This window comes from Fulmarus glacialis, unplaced genomic scaffold, assembly GCF_000690835.1.
Source record: "Fulmarus glacialis isolate BGI_N327 unplaced genomic scaffold, ASM69083v1 scaffold32078, whole genome shotgun sequence".
NCBI lineage: Eukaryota > Metazoa > Chordata > Aves > Procellariiformes > Procellariidae > Fulmarus > Fulmarus glacialis.
This window is the reverse complement of record NW_009228153.1, coordinates 1-16730: the sequence shown is the minus strand read 5'-3', so window position 1 is coordinate 16730 and position 16730 is coordinate 1. Positions and strand designations below refer to the sequence as shown.

General features: G+C 42.6%; 1 protein-coding gene across 1 annotated transcript; it reads right to left on the bottom strand.

Moving 5' to 3' along the window:
• Positions 1-6775: 6775 nt before the first annotated feature.
• Positions 6776-16243, bottom strand: LOC104080864 (tubulin polyglutamylase TTLL5-like; the record flags this gene model as incomplete). The annotated part of the gene is made up of 8 exons (XM_009583392.1): positions 16170-16243; positions 13452-13561; positions 11456-11538; positions 10516-10622; positions 9847-9977; positions 9190-9272; positions 7140-7209; positions 6776-6860 (listed from the first exon to the last, which is right to left on the bottom strand). Coding segments are annotated over exons 1-8 (743 nt in total), but the record flags the coding sequence as incomplete, so codon positions are not given.
• Between the last annotated feature and the right edge of the window lie 487 nt (positions 16244-16730).

Sequence of the window (16730 nt, the reverse complement as noted above, 5' to 3'; positions counted from 1 at the left end):
TATATAAAAATATATATAGTAGGCTTCCTTGCAACTCTCAAAGAGTAGCAGCCTGAGGCCCAACTACCCCATTTACAGAAGAAAATTCAAGCTAAAAAACACATAGTCTAAAATCAGGCAACAGGTGTCTGTATAGGCAGTAAATTTCTATTAAAAGACATATATAGATAGACAGACAGATAGATCTTTCGCCTCAGTGATTCAAACCCTGCTTATCTTAATTAAAAAGAAAGAAAACAGCAGAACGTCTCCTGATGCACTATCCACTAGCCCAATCGGGACGTCTAGTGAAAAACACTGCTCCACAGCTTCCGTGTGAGGCGATATCTACCGAAGCGGTTCTACTCTTATCCCAGGTGTCCATGCAGAGGTGAGTTACACTCCCTAAGAAGCGGAGGCCTGCCAGGCAGGGGTTACTACAGGGGGAATGGGGCTGCTGCGGCCGGCTCTGGCCTAAGCGCAGCCTCTGAAGTAATGTGAATTCCTTGGCTCAAAGCGAGCACCTGAATTCTTTGGAAACCACAGGAATCCAGCACAGAAAAGGTAAATACCCCAGTGGAGCCAGCGCTAATTAGGAAGCCAGGCTACTGAAGGAGGGAGAGCTGCGAGGCTTAGGGGGGGTGAGCTCAGGCAGCAGGATGGCAGCCGGTGGCAGCCGCTGAAGCCCGGCTGTCCCCCCCACCATTACAGGAACCCTCATGTCCCTCTGTAAAGTCTCTCCCAGCTGCTGCTCCTTGGGCCTTCTGCAAGAACATTTGGTTTTCAGCTCAGTTTTGCCTTTTTTTTTTTTTAAATATATTTTTCAAGTTCAGTGTAAACTTGACTAAAGTTCCTGCTGGGCTAGGACCTTTCCAGCCATTCAGGCTCAGAAATAAGGCTACCTAAACCTGGTAGTTTAGGCAAAAAAGTAGGCTATAGGGAAGTCTCCCCAAAACAAGGAGCCATTTCACTGTGAATTCCCCACACCGTGTGTCAAGTCCCCATTATGTCTGCAGGCATCAAACAAGACAGGTCCACCAGGCTCCTTTCTGTCCCACAAGGAGGTACACAGAAGGGGGGAAGTCAGACGGGAGAGAGAGAGACATCCCGAGCTGGCAAAATGGGGAAGGCTCACAAACAGCACAAGCTATTCCTGGCCCCATGTCCTCTTCAGCTGTACTTAAGACACAAGTCAGGCTTGTTATTCTCTCCAAAAACCAGCATAATCCACCAATTCAACAGTTGGCTGTAAGAGCAGCCTTGGGACTTCCACATAACCGGGCTTGGTGAGTCACCTTCAAAAGCATGTCAAAGTTTGTAATTAAGACTGTGGTTTATTAACAGTGCACCTCTTATTCATACTAGGATATAAAAGGTATGTCAATAAATATATTCCATCACATATTTTGGAAGTCTCAGATAAATAAAACTATCTAGATTTTTAACATATGATCAGATGACTGAGTTACACCCTCAGGCCAACCTGTACCAAGCTTGCCAAGACCATCTCATTCTCCAAACCCATACCTTTGATGCAAAGGTCCCAGCTACAGGCTGTGAATCACAGGTGGCCAATCTAGATGATAATTGTCCTTTCCAGCACCAAGTTATTAAATATCTGCTAGTTTAACAGATGTACGGCAGCACGGTTTGTCTACTTCTTTAAAAATATGTACTAGAAAAGTGTTCAACACCACATTTTTCAAACCAACAGACAAGGATCTTAAGTCACCCAGTGCTGCTTTATGCCTTAAGCACAGCTTCAGTCTTGTTTCAAGCCTCAAAAAAGAGAAAAAAACACCATCCCACTGCCTCCAAACAGATCACTGAATATGCGCAAACGAATCTGTTAGCAGCATTCCTTCTAGATGTGGACAAGGCCCAAAGTATGCAAGAGGAGGTTTGCTAGAGTTTGAGGGAGGCAAGACCAGAGAAGTAGTATTGTAACGAAAGCTGAAAACACAGAGCACATTCACTGATACCATTCTTAGTAAATCTGCAGAAGTCTGATACCCAACTCTGCTGACCTAAGGCTCTGGCCCTACTAAACACAGCTTATTCCATGGGAAGTGGGGTGGAAATAGCTACAAAATGAACCTACTCAACATCAGCACTTCCTAAGTTCTACTCAATATTCTTTTAGGGGATAAACAAAAAAAAAAGCTTTGAGGTCAATATCTTCCTGAAAAATTGCACTGGGGAAGAAAAAAAAAAAATAGAACTTAGGGCAGGGCGAACCAAACAGTTATTCAGTACTTCCAGCACAAATCAAGCAACAATAGCTGAAGGTTTTGTTACACACCTCTGGGTACATACCCTTCACATCTCCCTTAAAGGAAACTTCTTCCTCACTCTTTCACATGGAAAGTGAAATACAAGTTATACATGCTGGATCCATAATCCCTTTCTTCTCCCCAGCACTGAAGCCTCAAATTCCACTGTAGATCATGTCATGACAAGTCTAGCTGTGCCAAGAGAAACCAGGCCTAAGGAAGCATCTAGTCAAACATCACAAATGTGTATTATACCAATTATACCAAGTCTGTTCCTTTAAAAGATCATTACATCTTATGCTTTCCTGATAGCACTCCTTTGCTGGTAGAGGTCACCAACTTTACTGAAACAGTCAGGTTCCTCTTCTACTTGGAATATGCAAAGCATAACACTGGAGGGGAGCATTACCTTTCAGACAGACAAAGAAAAAGGGAAAAGGAAAATTAAGAGAACAACCCAGAAGACGTCATCCCAACTACACTTCAGAGACCACCTACCTTCAGAAAGCAAACTCAAAACATAGAAGTCACCATAGTGCACCACAAGCACTAGCGGAGATCCCGAGAACAGATTCCCTTGTTTTGCTAGTGGGTTTCCCCTTTAGATTGCTTCAATACCACCTTTGATCCCTGATCTTACCTCCCAGTTCTCTGCTACAAATTGCTTCCACTCTTAAGCAGTGTGGGTTTTTTTTCTTAGGAATAAAAAACAGCTTCCACTCCCAAAGGTTAAAGCATTCCCCCACCCCCGCACAGCTAAAGTTTTGTTCCAGCTTTAAACCAAAGCATTACACGGTGTGAGGCAATAAAAGGGTCTATCCCAGCACTTAACTTGCAGTGTTAAATGGAAGGCAAAAAAGCTAAATAAGAAGCCAGAATCCAGTAGTTCCAGGTTCCTTGCCACTCACCAACTGAATTTGCAAATCCAGGGTATGGGAAAAATCCAAATTGCTAAAGCTAAAGACCACTAGTGCCATCTGGAGGCCATACAGAACAGCCCACCTGAAGTCTTCTGTCAACCTGTGCTCACGCTTGAGTGTTGTCCTCCGAAGACAGCTTGCCAGCATTTGCTGCACAAACATACCAACTCTATGGTATAGACCAAGCCATAGAAGAAGGGAAAAGTTTAAGAGTAATTAAAGATACTGGTTGCAGTAAGTTTATACCTACCATGTGAAAGCTACAAGTCTTGCTACAAGCCTTTACTATAGCTGACGCTACAGCTGAAATTGCTCAGTGGGCAGTTGAAGTTCAGTAACTGGAGTTACTCTCCAGAGTCAGGACTGTCCTTGGACCAGGTATAACATCTCATTATTCCCTCTACCCCAGTCCCACAGTTGTACTGGTACAGCTAACCATATCACAGAGCAGCATTAAGATACCTAGTGCCACAGTTAGTCTCCATATACTAGCTACCTCTCACAGAGAGCTGTAAGAGGGGATGCAATTTGAAGGAAAAATTAACTACCATTAGTAATACTGTGGTGTTCTGTACATATATGTTCCACTTGTCATGTATGTGGACACCATGTGCTCTAGATTTGATTATAGTTTAAGCAAATGGACTCTAAACATGTATAAGACTGCTAAGATTTTAGAACACTGAAAAGCGATTAGCAAATATTACTGCCACATGGGATCTTACCAAGATAGAGAGTCCAGAATTGTTGAGATTGATGCTCCTGGATGAATACCCAGAAAGAAAACTTAAGTTATTTACTCAGGGTTGACTACAACACTGTTTCAAGCTCTAGAGGTGACTATTCTGAATGTCAAAAGAACAAAGAAATTCAGTCAGCCAGCATCCAGGTTATCAAGTAGGGACATTGGCTCACATACTCAAAGAAATCGGATCATTGTTTCAAGAGACCTTTTACCTAGGATAGCCCAGGTGATCTTGCTACCAATAGGAGCTCCTGGATTCTTATCTTCCAGGAAGGTATTTCCAGGCACGTGAAGGATAAAACGATTATTGGGAAGAGCAAGCACAAATTTTCCGAGAGGAAATCACGTCTGATGCCTCCTGATTGCCTTCTAGGATGACATGAATGGTCCTGGGGACAAAGGGAGAGCTGTGGATGGCATGTCTCAAGACCTGAGCACTCAAATGGCCCCTGTAAAGCTAGAGGAATGGGCTAACAGAACCCTCATGAACTTTAGCAAAAGCAAATGCAAAAGTCTTGCACCTGGGAGGAATAAGCCTATTCAACAATACAAGCTGTGTAGATAGAAAGCAGCTCTGCAGAACAGACAAGCAGTCCTGGTGGACAACCAGCTGAATTAGCAGTTTGCCTTTGCAACAATGAAGGCTAGCTACATGCTGGGCTGTATCAATAAGAGCGTAGCCAGTAGGTTGACAGAAGTGATTAGTACCTCTTACTTGTGAGTACTTAGCAAGCACTGGACACACATCTGGAACATTGTGTCCAGTTATGAGCCCCCCCAGTACAAGTAAAAGTATTGACTAAGTGGTGCAAGTCTGGCAGAGAATAGCAAAAAGGGGTGAAAAACATGATCTACAAGGAGAAGCTGAGGAGAAAAGGATTGTTTAGCCTGCAGATAAGAAGGCTAAGAATAGATCTAACTGCTGTGTTCAACTCCTTAATGCATGGCTATAAAGGCAGAGCCAGACTTTTCTCAAAGGTGCACAGCAGAAGGACAAGAGGCAACAGTCGAACTGCAACAAGGGAAATTCTGATTAGATATAAAAACCACACACACATTCACAGTAAGAATGGTCAAACGTTGGAACAGGTTGTCAGGAAAGACTACGGAATCTCCACTCTTGGAAGATATTCAAAACTTTATGGTATAAGGCCGTAGAGCACCTGCCCAAACTTTGAAGATCTTACCTTGAGAAGGAGATTGGACTAAAAACCTCCAGACTTCCCTTCCCACCTAAATAATTTGATGATTCTATCTTAAGGGATTCACTAGAACTGTCTGATCAGTGTATTTCAGTCAAAAGATATACTTGTTTCCTTCCTCATTTCCTTCCCTAGACCTCTAATACGACTGAATTGTTAAAAGAAAAAAAAAAAGCATACACATCCCCACATACACTTCCCCCCAAGCAAAACATGTTACTCTACTGTCAGAGACAAAAATGCTATCTATCATGGAATTGGCGCACTTGCCCCCAAACAGAGTAGAACACTTGTCTCTTACACATACGGATTTTTCGAGAAGTAAACTCCTTTGTTACAACAAGATCAGCAGAATTATCTTTAGGACATTAATGATGGTGCAAGTCCTATTTTGGAGGCCTGCTATACACTGCCCATTTTCAGAACATCCTAGCAATCTACTCATATATTCACAATCGATGATCTTGTTTCCCTCTTCACTTTCCAATAACATGCAATATTACCCACTAACAATTTAATTTCTGATTCCCAAGAGAAAAGTCTTGCATGCCAGGCATGTTCAAGGCTCCTTTTCTAAAGTGAATATAGTTGTCAAGTTTTCCACTAACCAAGATGAGCTACCGGTTCCCGCCCCGCTTTAGGGAAACAATTTATCCACATTATCTTTGCAGGCAGAGGCACATCACAACACACCTGAAGGGTATCTGTTCATCAATTTAAAGGAGGATATTTCTTGTGGGATCATTATTGATATATCTTTTGGATTCAGTATCTGCTTTGGAAAAAGATAAGTTGGATTCAGTATCTGCCTGAGTCAGAGCTATGCAGGCTTGAACCCTAGAGACACTCTAGGGTCAGATGCTTATAAGACAGATTCACCATTGCTTAAAACTGTTGCAGAAGACAGTCCTATGATGCTCTCTTCTCAAACACCACTGCAGTTAAGTTTCTGGTCTGTTGGAAATTCAGAGGGGTGATTATTTCAAATTTATTGCTATAGACAGGTATTTAGCTAAACTTCTGTGACGAAGAGAAACAGGTATTTTTGGTAGATAAGTGTTCGTCCTGGGAATCTTAAGTATCTTTCATGACTTACATGCAAAAGAAAATTGACATCCTGCAGGGTGAGAACAGTGAACTAGTCTAAACCCACTTACTTGATACTGTAGAAAATACAAACACTGACCTAAAATTTAGAGGAGCAGTTAAAAGTATTAAAACAAAGGCCAATACAGCCAACAACATGTCTCCAACTGCTTTTGTCTTTAGGACTAAACAGAAATTGAGAAAGTTTAGACTCCCTTCACCTTGGAGGATGGAGAAGGGGCACAAAGGCACAAGAGTCCAAAAAGGTTTCAAGAAGAACCCGACCTTGAGAATGAACACGCCTATGATGGTGTGTGTGGCCATTCAACCCTTAAGAGTTGAAAACTTGCTTTATTTATTACGTAATAAAGTCCCTCACTAAAGATCCTGTAATCTATACAAAGAAAACTGATGGGACACAGCATGATGAAGTACCATATTTTTAAACTCTGCAGAACCCCCTAACTGGCACTTCCCTCATTTGCTGTTGCCTCAGGAGTACAGAGGCAAGCCAAGACATCTCTGGATCACCAAGTGCAGGTACACTGAGAAAGAAGAAACCTCCCCTACCTGGCCAATCCTTCCTCGTAGAGATAGATGACAAGCGGATCATAGGACGTAACCAGAACATAGAGGCGCACATCGAATTTGAAATCTGAAATACAGTTGTCAAGAGTCAGTGACTGCAAATACCTTTCAGACACCATATCATGTTGAGGAATTTCAACAGACCCTGAGAGCAATAAACCATTATCTGCTGCTGACACAGGTGCCTGAAACTTTCCCAGCTTCCAGATTTTAGGGAATTCTCTAGTTATATTTTTCCAGTACTAGAGGAAGATAGACTTATTCAACTACATTCCTGTAAAGGTTGCAGAGATCCTCAGGTGTGGGGTTCGGGGAAGAGCAAAAAGCAATTCCTAAGCACACTCACCATCTATGAGCAGGGGGTTGCTGATGTAACGAGAAACCAGGATGTTGTCTTCCAGGACAATCTGGTTTGGCTACAGAAGAACAGAGAATCCAAGAATGAAAAAACAGGAGGCTTAAGGAATAAGAAGGTGACTAGATCAAACCCACCATTTTTTCCAGCCTTTCCCTCCTAAATCCATTCTGTACCAACAACTATGTCTGGGGAGGGAGGAAACAAAAACAAAATGAAAAAACACCACTGTCAGTCACAACATGTTTAAGGTAAGTAGATCCTAACCAGAAGGCTGGGAATGATTACATTGCCAAAAAACCTGCCCATTGAATCTTCCAGTTAAGTGGATTTAACGGCCACATGGCAATGATGTAAAATAGGCAGGAAAAAAACACATCTAAGAAGTGACTGTCATTCCTTTTGCTTCTCAAGCGTTTAACCAAACACATGAAGGAGGGGTTTAGAAGACACTGGAAGGAGTACGTAACTACAGTTAGTGAGGAAGTCACAAGTGAAGAAAATGACTCTTCAATTTGTCATCTTTACAGCTAGATACTGTATCTAGGTTGTATTCAACCTTTTTGTCTACATGAGTAAATACCTTGTACAGAAGTTCAGTTCACAGCAGGGGCTACTGTACCAGGAAGACGCTACCCTTGCAGCTCAGAACAGAAAGCTCTATCTATGATAAGTATACATCACAAAGTCATGGGATCTGTTGAAAAAGTTTTTACTTTTTGCTATATGCAAGTCTCTGTCTTGTAACCAGTTTTAACTACTCATACAAACAGTTTCTTGCAAAACATTTTCTTGCCTTCAGTTTGCAAAAGAGCCAAGAGATCCCCATCATCCTGCCTTTATTCAATTTGCATGTATTCAGCCACATCACCAGCATCATGAGCAGGAAGCCTAGGCATATAGAGTGCACATATACAACATGAGGGAACAAGCTTAACTTCCCTCAGCACATCACACAGAAGTGACAGCCTGTTTTATTATGGATCAGAGAAATTCAAAGGTTTGTTGTTTTGTTGGGGTTTTTTGTTGTTGTTTTTAAACACTTCTGTGATGAGATTCTAGAAGACACTCCCTTAATGGCATCACACTGAAGGAAACTGAAGTCTTTGGGTCAAACTAGCTGAAGCGTTTCTGGAACAGATATACACAAAGGGAGATTGGTATCTTTTCCCCAGTTCATGGCCAACTGTCATATAAGCCTGAGCTCGTTCCTCTCTTTCAAGCAAAGAAAAAGCTGAGGGCAGCTCTGGAAATACTTACCTCACACACTTGGCGAAGTGCTCCCTTATTTTATGGGAAATGATCCAAGTAGAGAACAGATGAGGCAGCATGACCCCTTCAGTGCAGGGGAGGCTAAAGGGTTTTGAGTGAGTGAAAACAAAATGACTCACCAGTCAGTTTTGCTACTGAGAATATTTATTGGAATCCCCTCATGTGTTTGGCTCCTGCCCAGATGTATTTGTTACCTATGACAATCTGACTCCCTGCAAAGCCCAAAAAGGGCAAAAGACACTATAACCTGCACATTGAATTCAAAGAACCATCCCCACTACACCTCTGGCATTTAGATAACACAGCTCTAAGATTGACATACATCCTACTGTATCACATAAGGTTTCTTTTTAACTGGTCTTTTCCAGGGGGAAGAGGGAGACAAGGGGACTGTTTGAGGACTGTTTAGGTCACACAGGGAAACAACTAAGGAGAGTTCTGGGAATCTTCCCAAGGCCAGCCTACTGTCAGCCACAAGGAGAGAATGAAGCAGCACAGCTTCCCAAACTGTCTCAGGGAGCATGAACTTGTTCCTAATAAGCTAAGACTCGAAAGTAGGTTGCAAGATAAGCACAGCATACAAAGAAATAGATTGCTGTTGGTTATGCAGCATAGGCCTGGGCAGGCCTGTTGAACTGCTCACCAATGTATGGTCGAAATCCAGAGCAGGGCCAGTGTCTGGTTAGATGTTTCCATGCCCCTTGCCTGGAAGCTGGCATAGTTTTGCAGACAGTGCTACTGAAGAGCAGTCCTTTTGCTGAACACTTACATTGTTTATCAGGTAGACACCTCGACCCCTGGAAGAGGCCACAGGCTTCACTATCCATGGGCCTCTGTCCTTAGAATAGGTATCTGGTTAAAAGAAAACAGCACAAGTCTGAAACATCTTCCATTTTTCTTATTTACAGGGGAGCAAGAATCAAGAATGTTGCCTACAGTAAAAGCTTTAGAGAACTCCATGAGGAGATTAAAGTCTACTTTTTTGATGTCCTATTTTACCCCTTGGGGCTCACTGCAATTATTATGGCCCCTCCCTGAAGCCCCTCCTGCTGCTCCGATAGATTAATTTCTCTGCCCCGTGCCTCTTTTTGGCACTTCTCTCTTCAGTACTCCCAGGTATTAGTCAGGGATATTATGGATATTATGAAGTTGATCATCAACAACACTGTGCACAAAAAAAAAAGCTCAATTCTGGAGCTTTAAGCCCACCTCAGCTTCTTCAGGCCTTATGCAGGCAAGGAGTAAACAGCAGAGTACAAATTATATAAAGAAATCATGTGGGCCTTTTCCACTGTCTTTCCAGCTTCCTCTAATTTTGTTGCCTTAACCACTGGCATGATCAACAGGCTGGGACATTAAAAGTAATTCCCTTCCCCCCACCCAGTTATTTTGCTTTAGGTCTGGGCATCATCAGCCATTCACTTACTGCAGAAGTCCTGGTACTCTGTCGGGAGGATAAAGGTCTGAGGTAAGATATGGAATGTCTTGAATCCATGGGCCAGCTGCATACGACTGACGTTCTTGTATAGTCTGTCCTTTCGTGTCAGTTCATATGACCTGAAGTCCCAAAACAAGAGACTATATTTTTTCCACAGATTAAAAAAACCCACATTACAGCAACCATTCGTCCTAGTTACTAAAGCATCTGTAGCCCTGTCTGATATCTAAACCCTAACCTGCAACTACTCTTCAGTTTTACTGTCTCTGTCTTTTGGCCATATTAATATCCATCCTCATTTGTAGCACCTCTTGCAATTCCCAAGACAGACGGAAGCACAAACTGTTATAATAGTGTTTGTAAACTTTAGTCTGTAACTAAGAACCCAAAGCCCTAAATACTTTACTTTTACCACCAAATAAAGAAAACAAAAATTTTTTAAATTCAGTATTTGGGCAACAGACAAGCACTTCAACTCACATACTATCTCCCCAAAAACCCGAAGACTCTTTAGAATGAAGACAGCATGTGGCACAGGCCCAGTGCATTGGGACTTTACAGTATCATGTATACTCTATTTTTTTTAGAGCCATCTATGCTCAGATTTTTGCGAACCATCACAAAGATGTTCAGCAAAACATGATATCAAGGCCTTACCTAGGGAAATGATTGACTTTCTGAATATCAGTAAGAGAACGCAGCAAGTAGGGCTTCAAGTGTGATCCTGTCCACATGAGATTATAATCACTGCTATTAGGGTGCACCTAAAAAGCAACATAAAAACACCATACACATAAAAACATAGAACTAATGAAAAGCACCACCACTTGTTCTACAGACTATGACCTTATGTCTATGAGGCCAAAGCAATTCTAGTTCAAGACAATCTCCTCTACCCACCTCTAATATTAGGGCAACTCCAGCCAGATTCCTGTCCTAAGCTACTGTACAGTGGTGCTGGGAAATAACCATGTCATATTTTTCTAAAGAAACTTGTGCTTTTGTGCTTTTTATAGACTGTTTAAACTCAATTTGTAAAGTGGTTTAGATTTCGTCAGGAAACTTATGAGACCAATTCCTTAACTTGGTGTTATTCAGAAGGAAATCCACCATACACAAACATCTCTCAAACTGTCATTAGCTGCATACAGGACATTCTTTAGAGCAAGACAGGTGCTAAAAGAGAAACGTGAAACTGCATCAATGCTTCTGTGAGCTTGCAAAGGCTGAGAGATTAAATCCTTCAGATCTTCCCAAGGGTGTGAGATGACACTTTAAAAGCAAGAAGAGAAAAAACACATGACCCAGCATCCTTTTTTCCCTAATTTTGCAGGCTTAAGGCTAAAGGGAGAGAGAGCAAAATCACAACATCTTTCCTGTCTGACTGGCAGAGTATGTAAAAAAAAACCCCACAGCTCAAGGGGGTCCACAGCATGTTCCTCGTTCTAACCCTGCAGAGTAAAAAAAAAAACCAACCAACTCCCCCCCCGCCAAAAAAAACCCCACAAAACACAAAAAACCCCAAAAACATAATAATCAGCAGCAGCAGCACCTCCCAGCCTAGCACATAATCAGATCTGAAGTTCGTTGCACTCACCTCGTGGAATCCATGGGCAGTCAGAATGCTTCGAACGAGACGGCTGTCTGTTCGCACAATCTTATAGGACAAGTGGTAGCGCTCTGTTAAGAGGGCAAGAGACACGATATTAGAGTCTGCATCTAGAATAATAAAACAAAGTTACCTATGCTACCAAAGAAGATAGAAGAGCACCATAGGACTCAGCACAGTACAGCTGCACTTAATGCACAGTGGAGCATCCACACAGTAGCAGCACATAACAGACAAAGGGTAATAGGAAATGCCTGTCCATCTCTTGGGGCATTAACTCCAATGAAGGCATTGAACCAATTTACATCAATCCTTGTGTATAATATTGCTGCATCACTGAACCCTATCGTACCAAAATAAAACACAGGACATCCTAACAAATGCCCAGATTTTTTTTTTTTTTTTTAAAACAGCTCTTTATATAGACTGCTTTATAACACTCCAAACATGATTTCAGCTCTTTCTTCTCTATTCAAGATTGGTATTCCTAGGTAAAAGTAATCATGTCATATGCCCCTCACTGACATGGTTAGCTTATATGATCACTTCTTAGATCCTGAAAACCCAAAATAAAACACTGAATTTTCATTCACATCTCATTCACCTGTACTGATCTTCCAATAAGTAACTGCAAAAAAATAATAGGAAATAAAGTAAAGAGGACAAGGAAAGAAAAAGAGAAAATCACTATCCAAGTAGGAAGTCACAAAAACAAAAGCAGTAAGCAGCACTGGAGAGATAAGATAAACAGAAAGCAAGTAGCAAGACTAGAGGCCAGTTGTCATACAAAAGGATGTGGCAATCCATAAAGAGTTCAAAGAAAGTAGAGGCAGAAATTGCAACGCTAGAATACAGAATCACTTGGAAAAGGCACTTTACAAATGGGTTCAAACTGATAATAGAAAGATGAAGATTAGATTAAACCTCAGGAAATATGTTCTACCAATAAAAAATAAGTCTAAAGAAAAGAGTAAGAATTATCATGATCTGGGATCATAAGGATCATAATCTGCATAATAGTTGCACTATTCAGCAGCAGACTTGTTAAACCACGAAAAGCCTCTCCTCCTGAGAAAAAGCAGAAGAGACACCACACTCCAGTCAGGATGCAAGTCACAATTACCATCAGCTTCTGCCACCATTCAAGTATGTTTTTAACTCACATGAAAAGGATCAGGAGTTCCCCCACACAAATCACCTTCTCCACCCCTTACCCCAATGAGCCAGAAGCATTTCTGCTTGGATAGGATATTAGAAATGAGGGCACCAATTACCTAAGAAAGGGAGAAGCAAGAGAAGAAAGAAGTGTCAGCATCTTCACAAAAAGAAGCTGAGTAGATTTTAGCTTTTCTCCAACTCAGCACATCCAGAAGAGCTCCCAGCTGTACACACCCACAAGGACTAACTCTTGCAATCCAGAGTGACTGTTTGTAACAACTCTGCCTCTTATTTAGAGGCTCTCCCTTATTTGACACTAGACAGGTTTGGTCTCCCAACTCAAGTGCTGCCAGAGCAGCAATCATTTTGCTTCTGGCCTTAAAGTTATGAGGCTGTAGATGCAGAGACTTGTTACTACAGCTTACTACTGTTCTTACCACTGTGGGGCTGGCTACTTTATTTGCCAGTGAAACCCTCTCAAAACTCACTGCAATGATTGATTTTAAGTTCTTAGTTACACAGTAGTATATTCTGGTTGTAAGTTCTAGCATGGCCTCCAAGCTCGATTTGCAAGCAGAGTTCCAACTCAAAACACATCAGGACCCAATGGAGGGACAAATATAGACACTTGTCACAACCCAAAGATGTGATAAACATTCACCAACTGATGAAGCATTTCTGAACATCTCAGTGGTCAGAGACAAGAGAGGATTGTAATTTCCGTTCTACCATGTCCTCTTCCCCACCACAAAGAGAAGGGAACATCCAGGTAAGAGACTTCCACCTCATGCCTTCAGGGCAAAAGCTGGCACATAGTTGCACCCACCTCCAATTAGCCGGAGGTAGCTGTCGTTGGTCAGAATGGCTTCAGCATGAAACACCAAGATGGGGATCCGCCTGCAGCCACCACCAGTCCACTTGATACATGGATGATCCCTGAAATGGCAAGATAATCAGTATAAGCAACTGCTGAGCCTCATACACACAGCACACACTTACAATGAGGACACAGCAATTCTCCATACTTGCCCATGCTTGCCCACCTAGCCTGTGGGCAGGACACAGGCAAACACACTGCAGAAAAATAACGGAAGATTGGCGAGGAGGACTGTAACACGCTCGAATGACTTGCAGCTGGGGTATAGAAAAATACATATATCATTCTAACTGTTGTCTATCCTTGTGTGTTTGACAAGTAGAACACCTGTGTTCAGGTAACATAGGCCTGTGATAGACTTACAGGCAGCCTATCGAACATGCTTGAGATTCCTGCCCTGCTGTGGGAAAGATCAAGGCGCAGTGGTAAATTACGCCTGTGCGAATCCCTGAAACACGGGTGCAAACAGCAGGTTCAGCGATCTTCTAGCAAGGACCGAGCTCCGCAGTGCCTGCATCCCCGCTTGTGTGCCTCTGCCTGGGTGCTGCTTCAGGGATCCCCTGGTTGGTGAGGTAATGAAAATAAATTTACTCTTTGCATTTCAGCCGTGGTTTTGTGGTTGTTCCTGCACCCTGCCTGTGCTGACTCACACACACATGCTAGGCACCCTTGGTACTCAGCTATAAAAGGAATCTTCCAGATCATCCTCTTTTTGGGCTGGTCTTGCCAGGCTAAGTCGGAGTTCTGTTTAATTTGTATTTATTTTACTGAGTATAATTTGGGAGAAACCCCATGAGTTTTCAGAGCTACAGTTTTCTGGATTTATAGCCTGAAAACAGGATCTATAATTCAGGATAAACCATAATTGCTGGTATCCACACAACCAGACCTTACAATGCAGATTCCAGTCTCCAATTTAAGAACTGCAAATCAGTGCACACTGCCTGGTCGTCATCCTGGACTTTGAAGTGCACAAAAAGGCACTCATGCAGAGCTTGAGAGACTAGAACAGGCTTTGCTCAACACAACAGATAACTTGTGTGTTCTTCCTTTTCAATTTCTGCCAGATGCAGTGGAATGCAAGCCCAGAATTCAACAATGATGCCCCCAGCCAGCCACTCAAGCTACAGGTTCAGAAATACAGTGGTCAGTTCTGTCCAAAACAACAAGACTACATTGGGAACTATCATCTCCTCAGAGGAACTAAGGACACACACAAAAAAAAATTAAGATCTGGGATATAAAATCCTAAGATCACAGAAAGAAAACCTGTTAACCTCCCTAAGCAAATAAAACTCAGACTGCTTATTAGTCACTGTGCAAGGAAAAGGAACCATGAAAAAGTTAGAAGTTAGAAAGAAAACAGAGACTGAGGGGTTGGAGAGACACATCTCTATCTACACAGACAAGAAGAAATATAAAGACTGGCAGAGACACACAGAAGCATTTGTCTATAGAATGTGCAACATCATTGTCTGCCAAAGGTTTGGAGAAACTGCAGAAGTCAAAACACTTCCTACACTTAGAACACAGGAACAGAGATAAAAGGGCAACTTTCTGATGCCAGGACAAGTACTTTTAAGTGTAACCTTGGTCCTCTTAACCAAGTTATTACCATTATCACCCAGACAAATTAACTTCACAGTACTCCCATTTGCTTCCACCACCAAAAAAAATTTAAAAAAAAAAAAAAAATCAACTACTGGGGTATAATTAGCTGTTCAGACTGGAAGGGACCTGAGAAGCTTCCAGGATTTACACGACAGGCCAGAGCCTTATGTAAGTGGGAAATGAGCTGAAGCAACAGGAGGGGAGTTTATGTTAAGCCTGTCCTGAGGATTTGCAGTAAGGCTCAATCCTCCAGGTGACAGTCATTCATTCCTAGCATGACCCTTGGTTACTTGATGCAGACACACTGTTAAAATTACGTTCTAGGTGAAGGCAGTTCTGGACCTTTCCATCCATGAGGGTCTGGCAAGTCTGAGCCAACTGCTTGGTATGAAGCAACATTCCTCTAAATGCCTTAAGTCACTGCAGTTTGCAACTGAGCACTCAGTCACAATATCCACCCAAAAGAAAACAAACAGGACATATTAAAGTAGGTCCAGCTGAAACAGAAAAGGGAAAGAATAAAGGAGTGACTCCTTTATAAGCAAAGATAAAAGAAGTTTCTAAACAAAGATGAAACAAACATACACTAGTAAGTAATAAGAACTCTAGAAGTTGAGTTCTCACAAGACAGTTTTTAAAAAAGGACATAAAAAATTGCTTATCAGTCTACTGTACAGTACATTTCCACCCTCTGCAGCAAAGTAAGAACTAAAACAAAAAAACCTAAACAAACAAAAAGAAAGGACATTCATTTCCTTCATTTTCTTAAACATCATCAAGAAAGTTCCCAGCTTAGGAACATGAGAGGAAGAGATCAATGAAACTACGGACTTTAGAGTAGCCAAGGAAGAGCTGCACCTCCAACCCTGATGAATATGGTGGTCTTTTAGGCTACAAATGTAGGTAGCCTGCCCACAGGCTTGATGCCCAAACCTACCATCTTCTGCTTTACAGGCAGGAGGAGGCTGAGGAATGCAACTGTCTTTTCAGATTAGTACAAATCCTGCACGAAGCACAGGGAGATAGAAACAATTAAGAGGTTTTTTTCCTACTTACTCCAGCCCATCTATAACATCTTCCTCCTCCTCCACCTCTGAGGATGAGCCAGTTTCCTCCAGATCTCGAGCCATCCCAACTGGCATTTCCTCCAGGAGCTTTCATACAGCCGAGTCTCAGTAGCCTCTGAGACTCCTTCCTGCAGATTCAAGGGATCTTGCAAGAGCAGTTACCTGCAATAAGGAGTAAAAGCATGAATGCATAGCTGAGCAGGACAGTAAGAGAAATGAGGTAACTCCCACCTCCTGTCAATGCATATTTCTCACAGGACTATCAACAAGCTTGTTACAGGCTGTAAGTCACCTCCTAGCCAGGGGAGTGTGGGAAGAAGCATCACCTTTCAGCAGGTTATTCCCCACCTGCCCATGAGAGTCGTTCAGCCGCTCACCTCTGAAGCGCGTCCCTGTCCCGCCCTGCCCTGCCTCCGGCCGCAGAATGGCACCAGGCTGGCCAGGCCCAGCCCAGCGGGAAACGCCTGCTTCTCCCCGGCGCCGAGACTCCCCCGCCGCCCGGGGTCAGGCGGACACTGTAACGCCTCCACCAGCCCAGGAACAGCCCTCC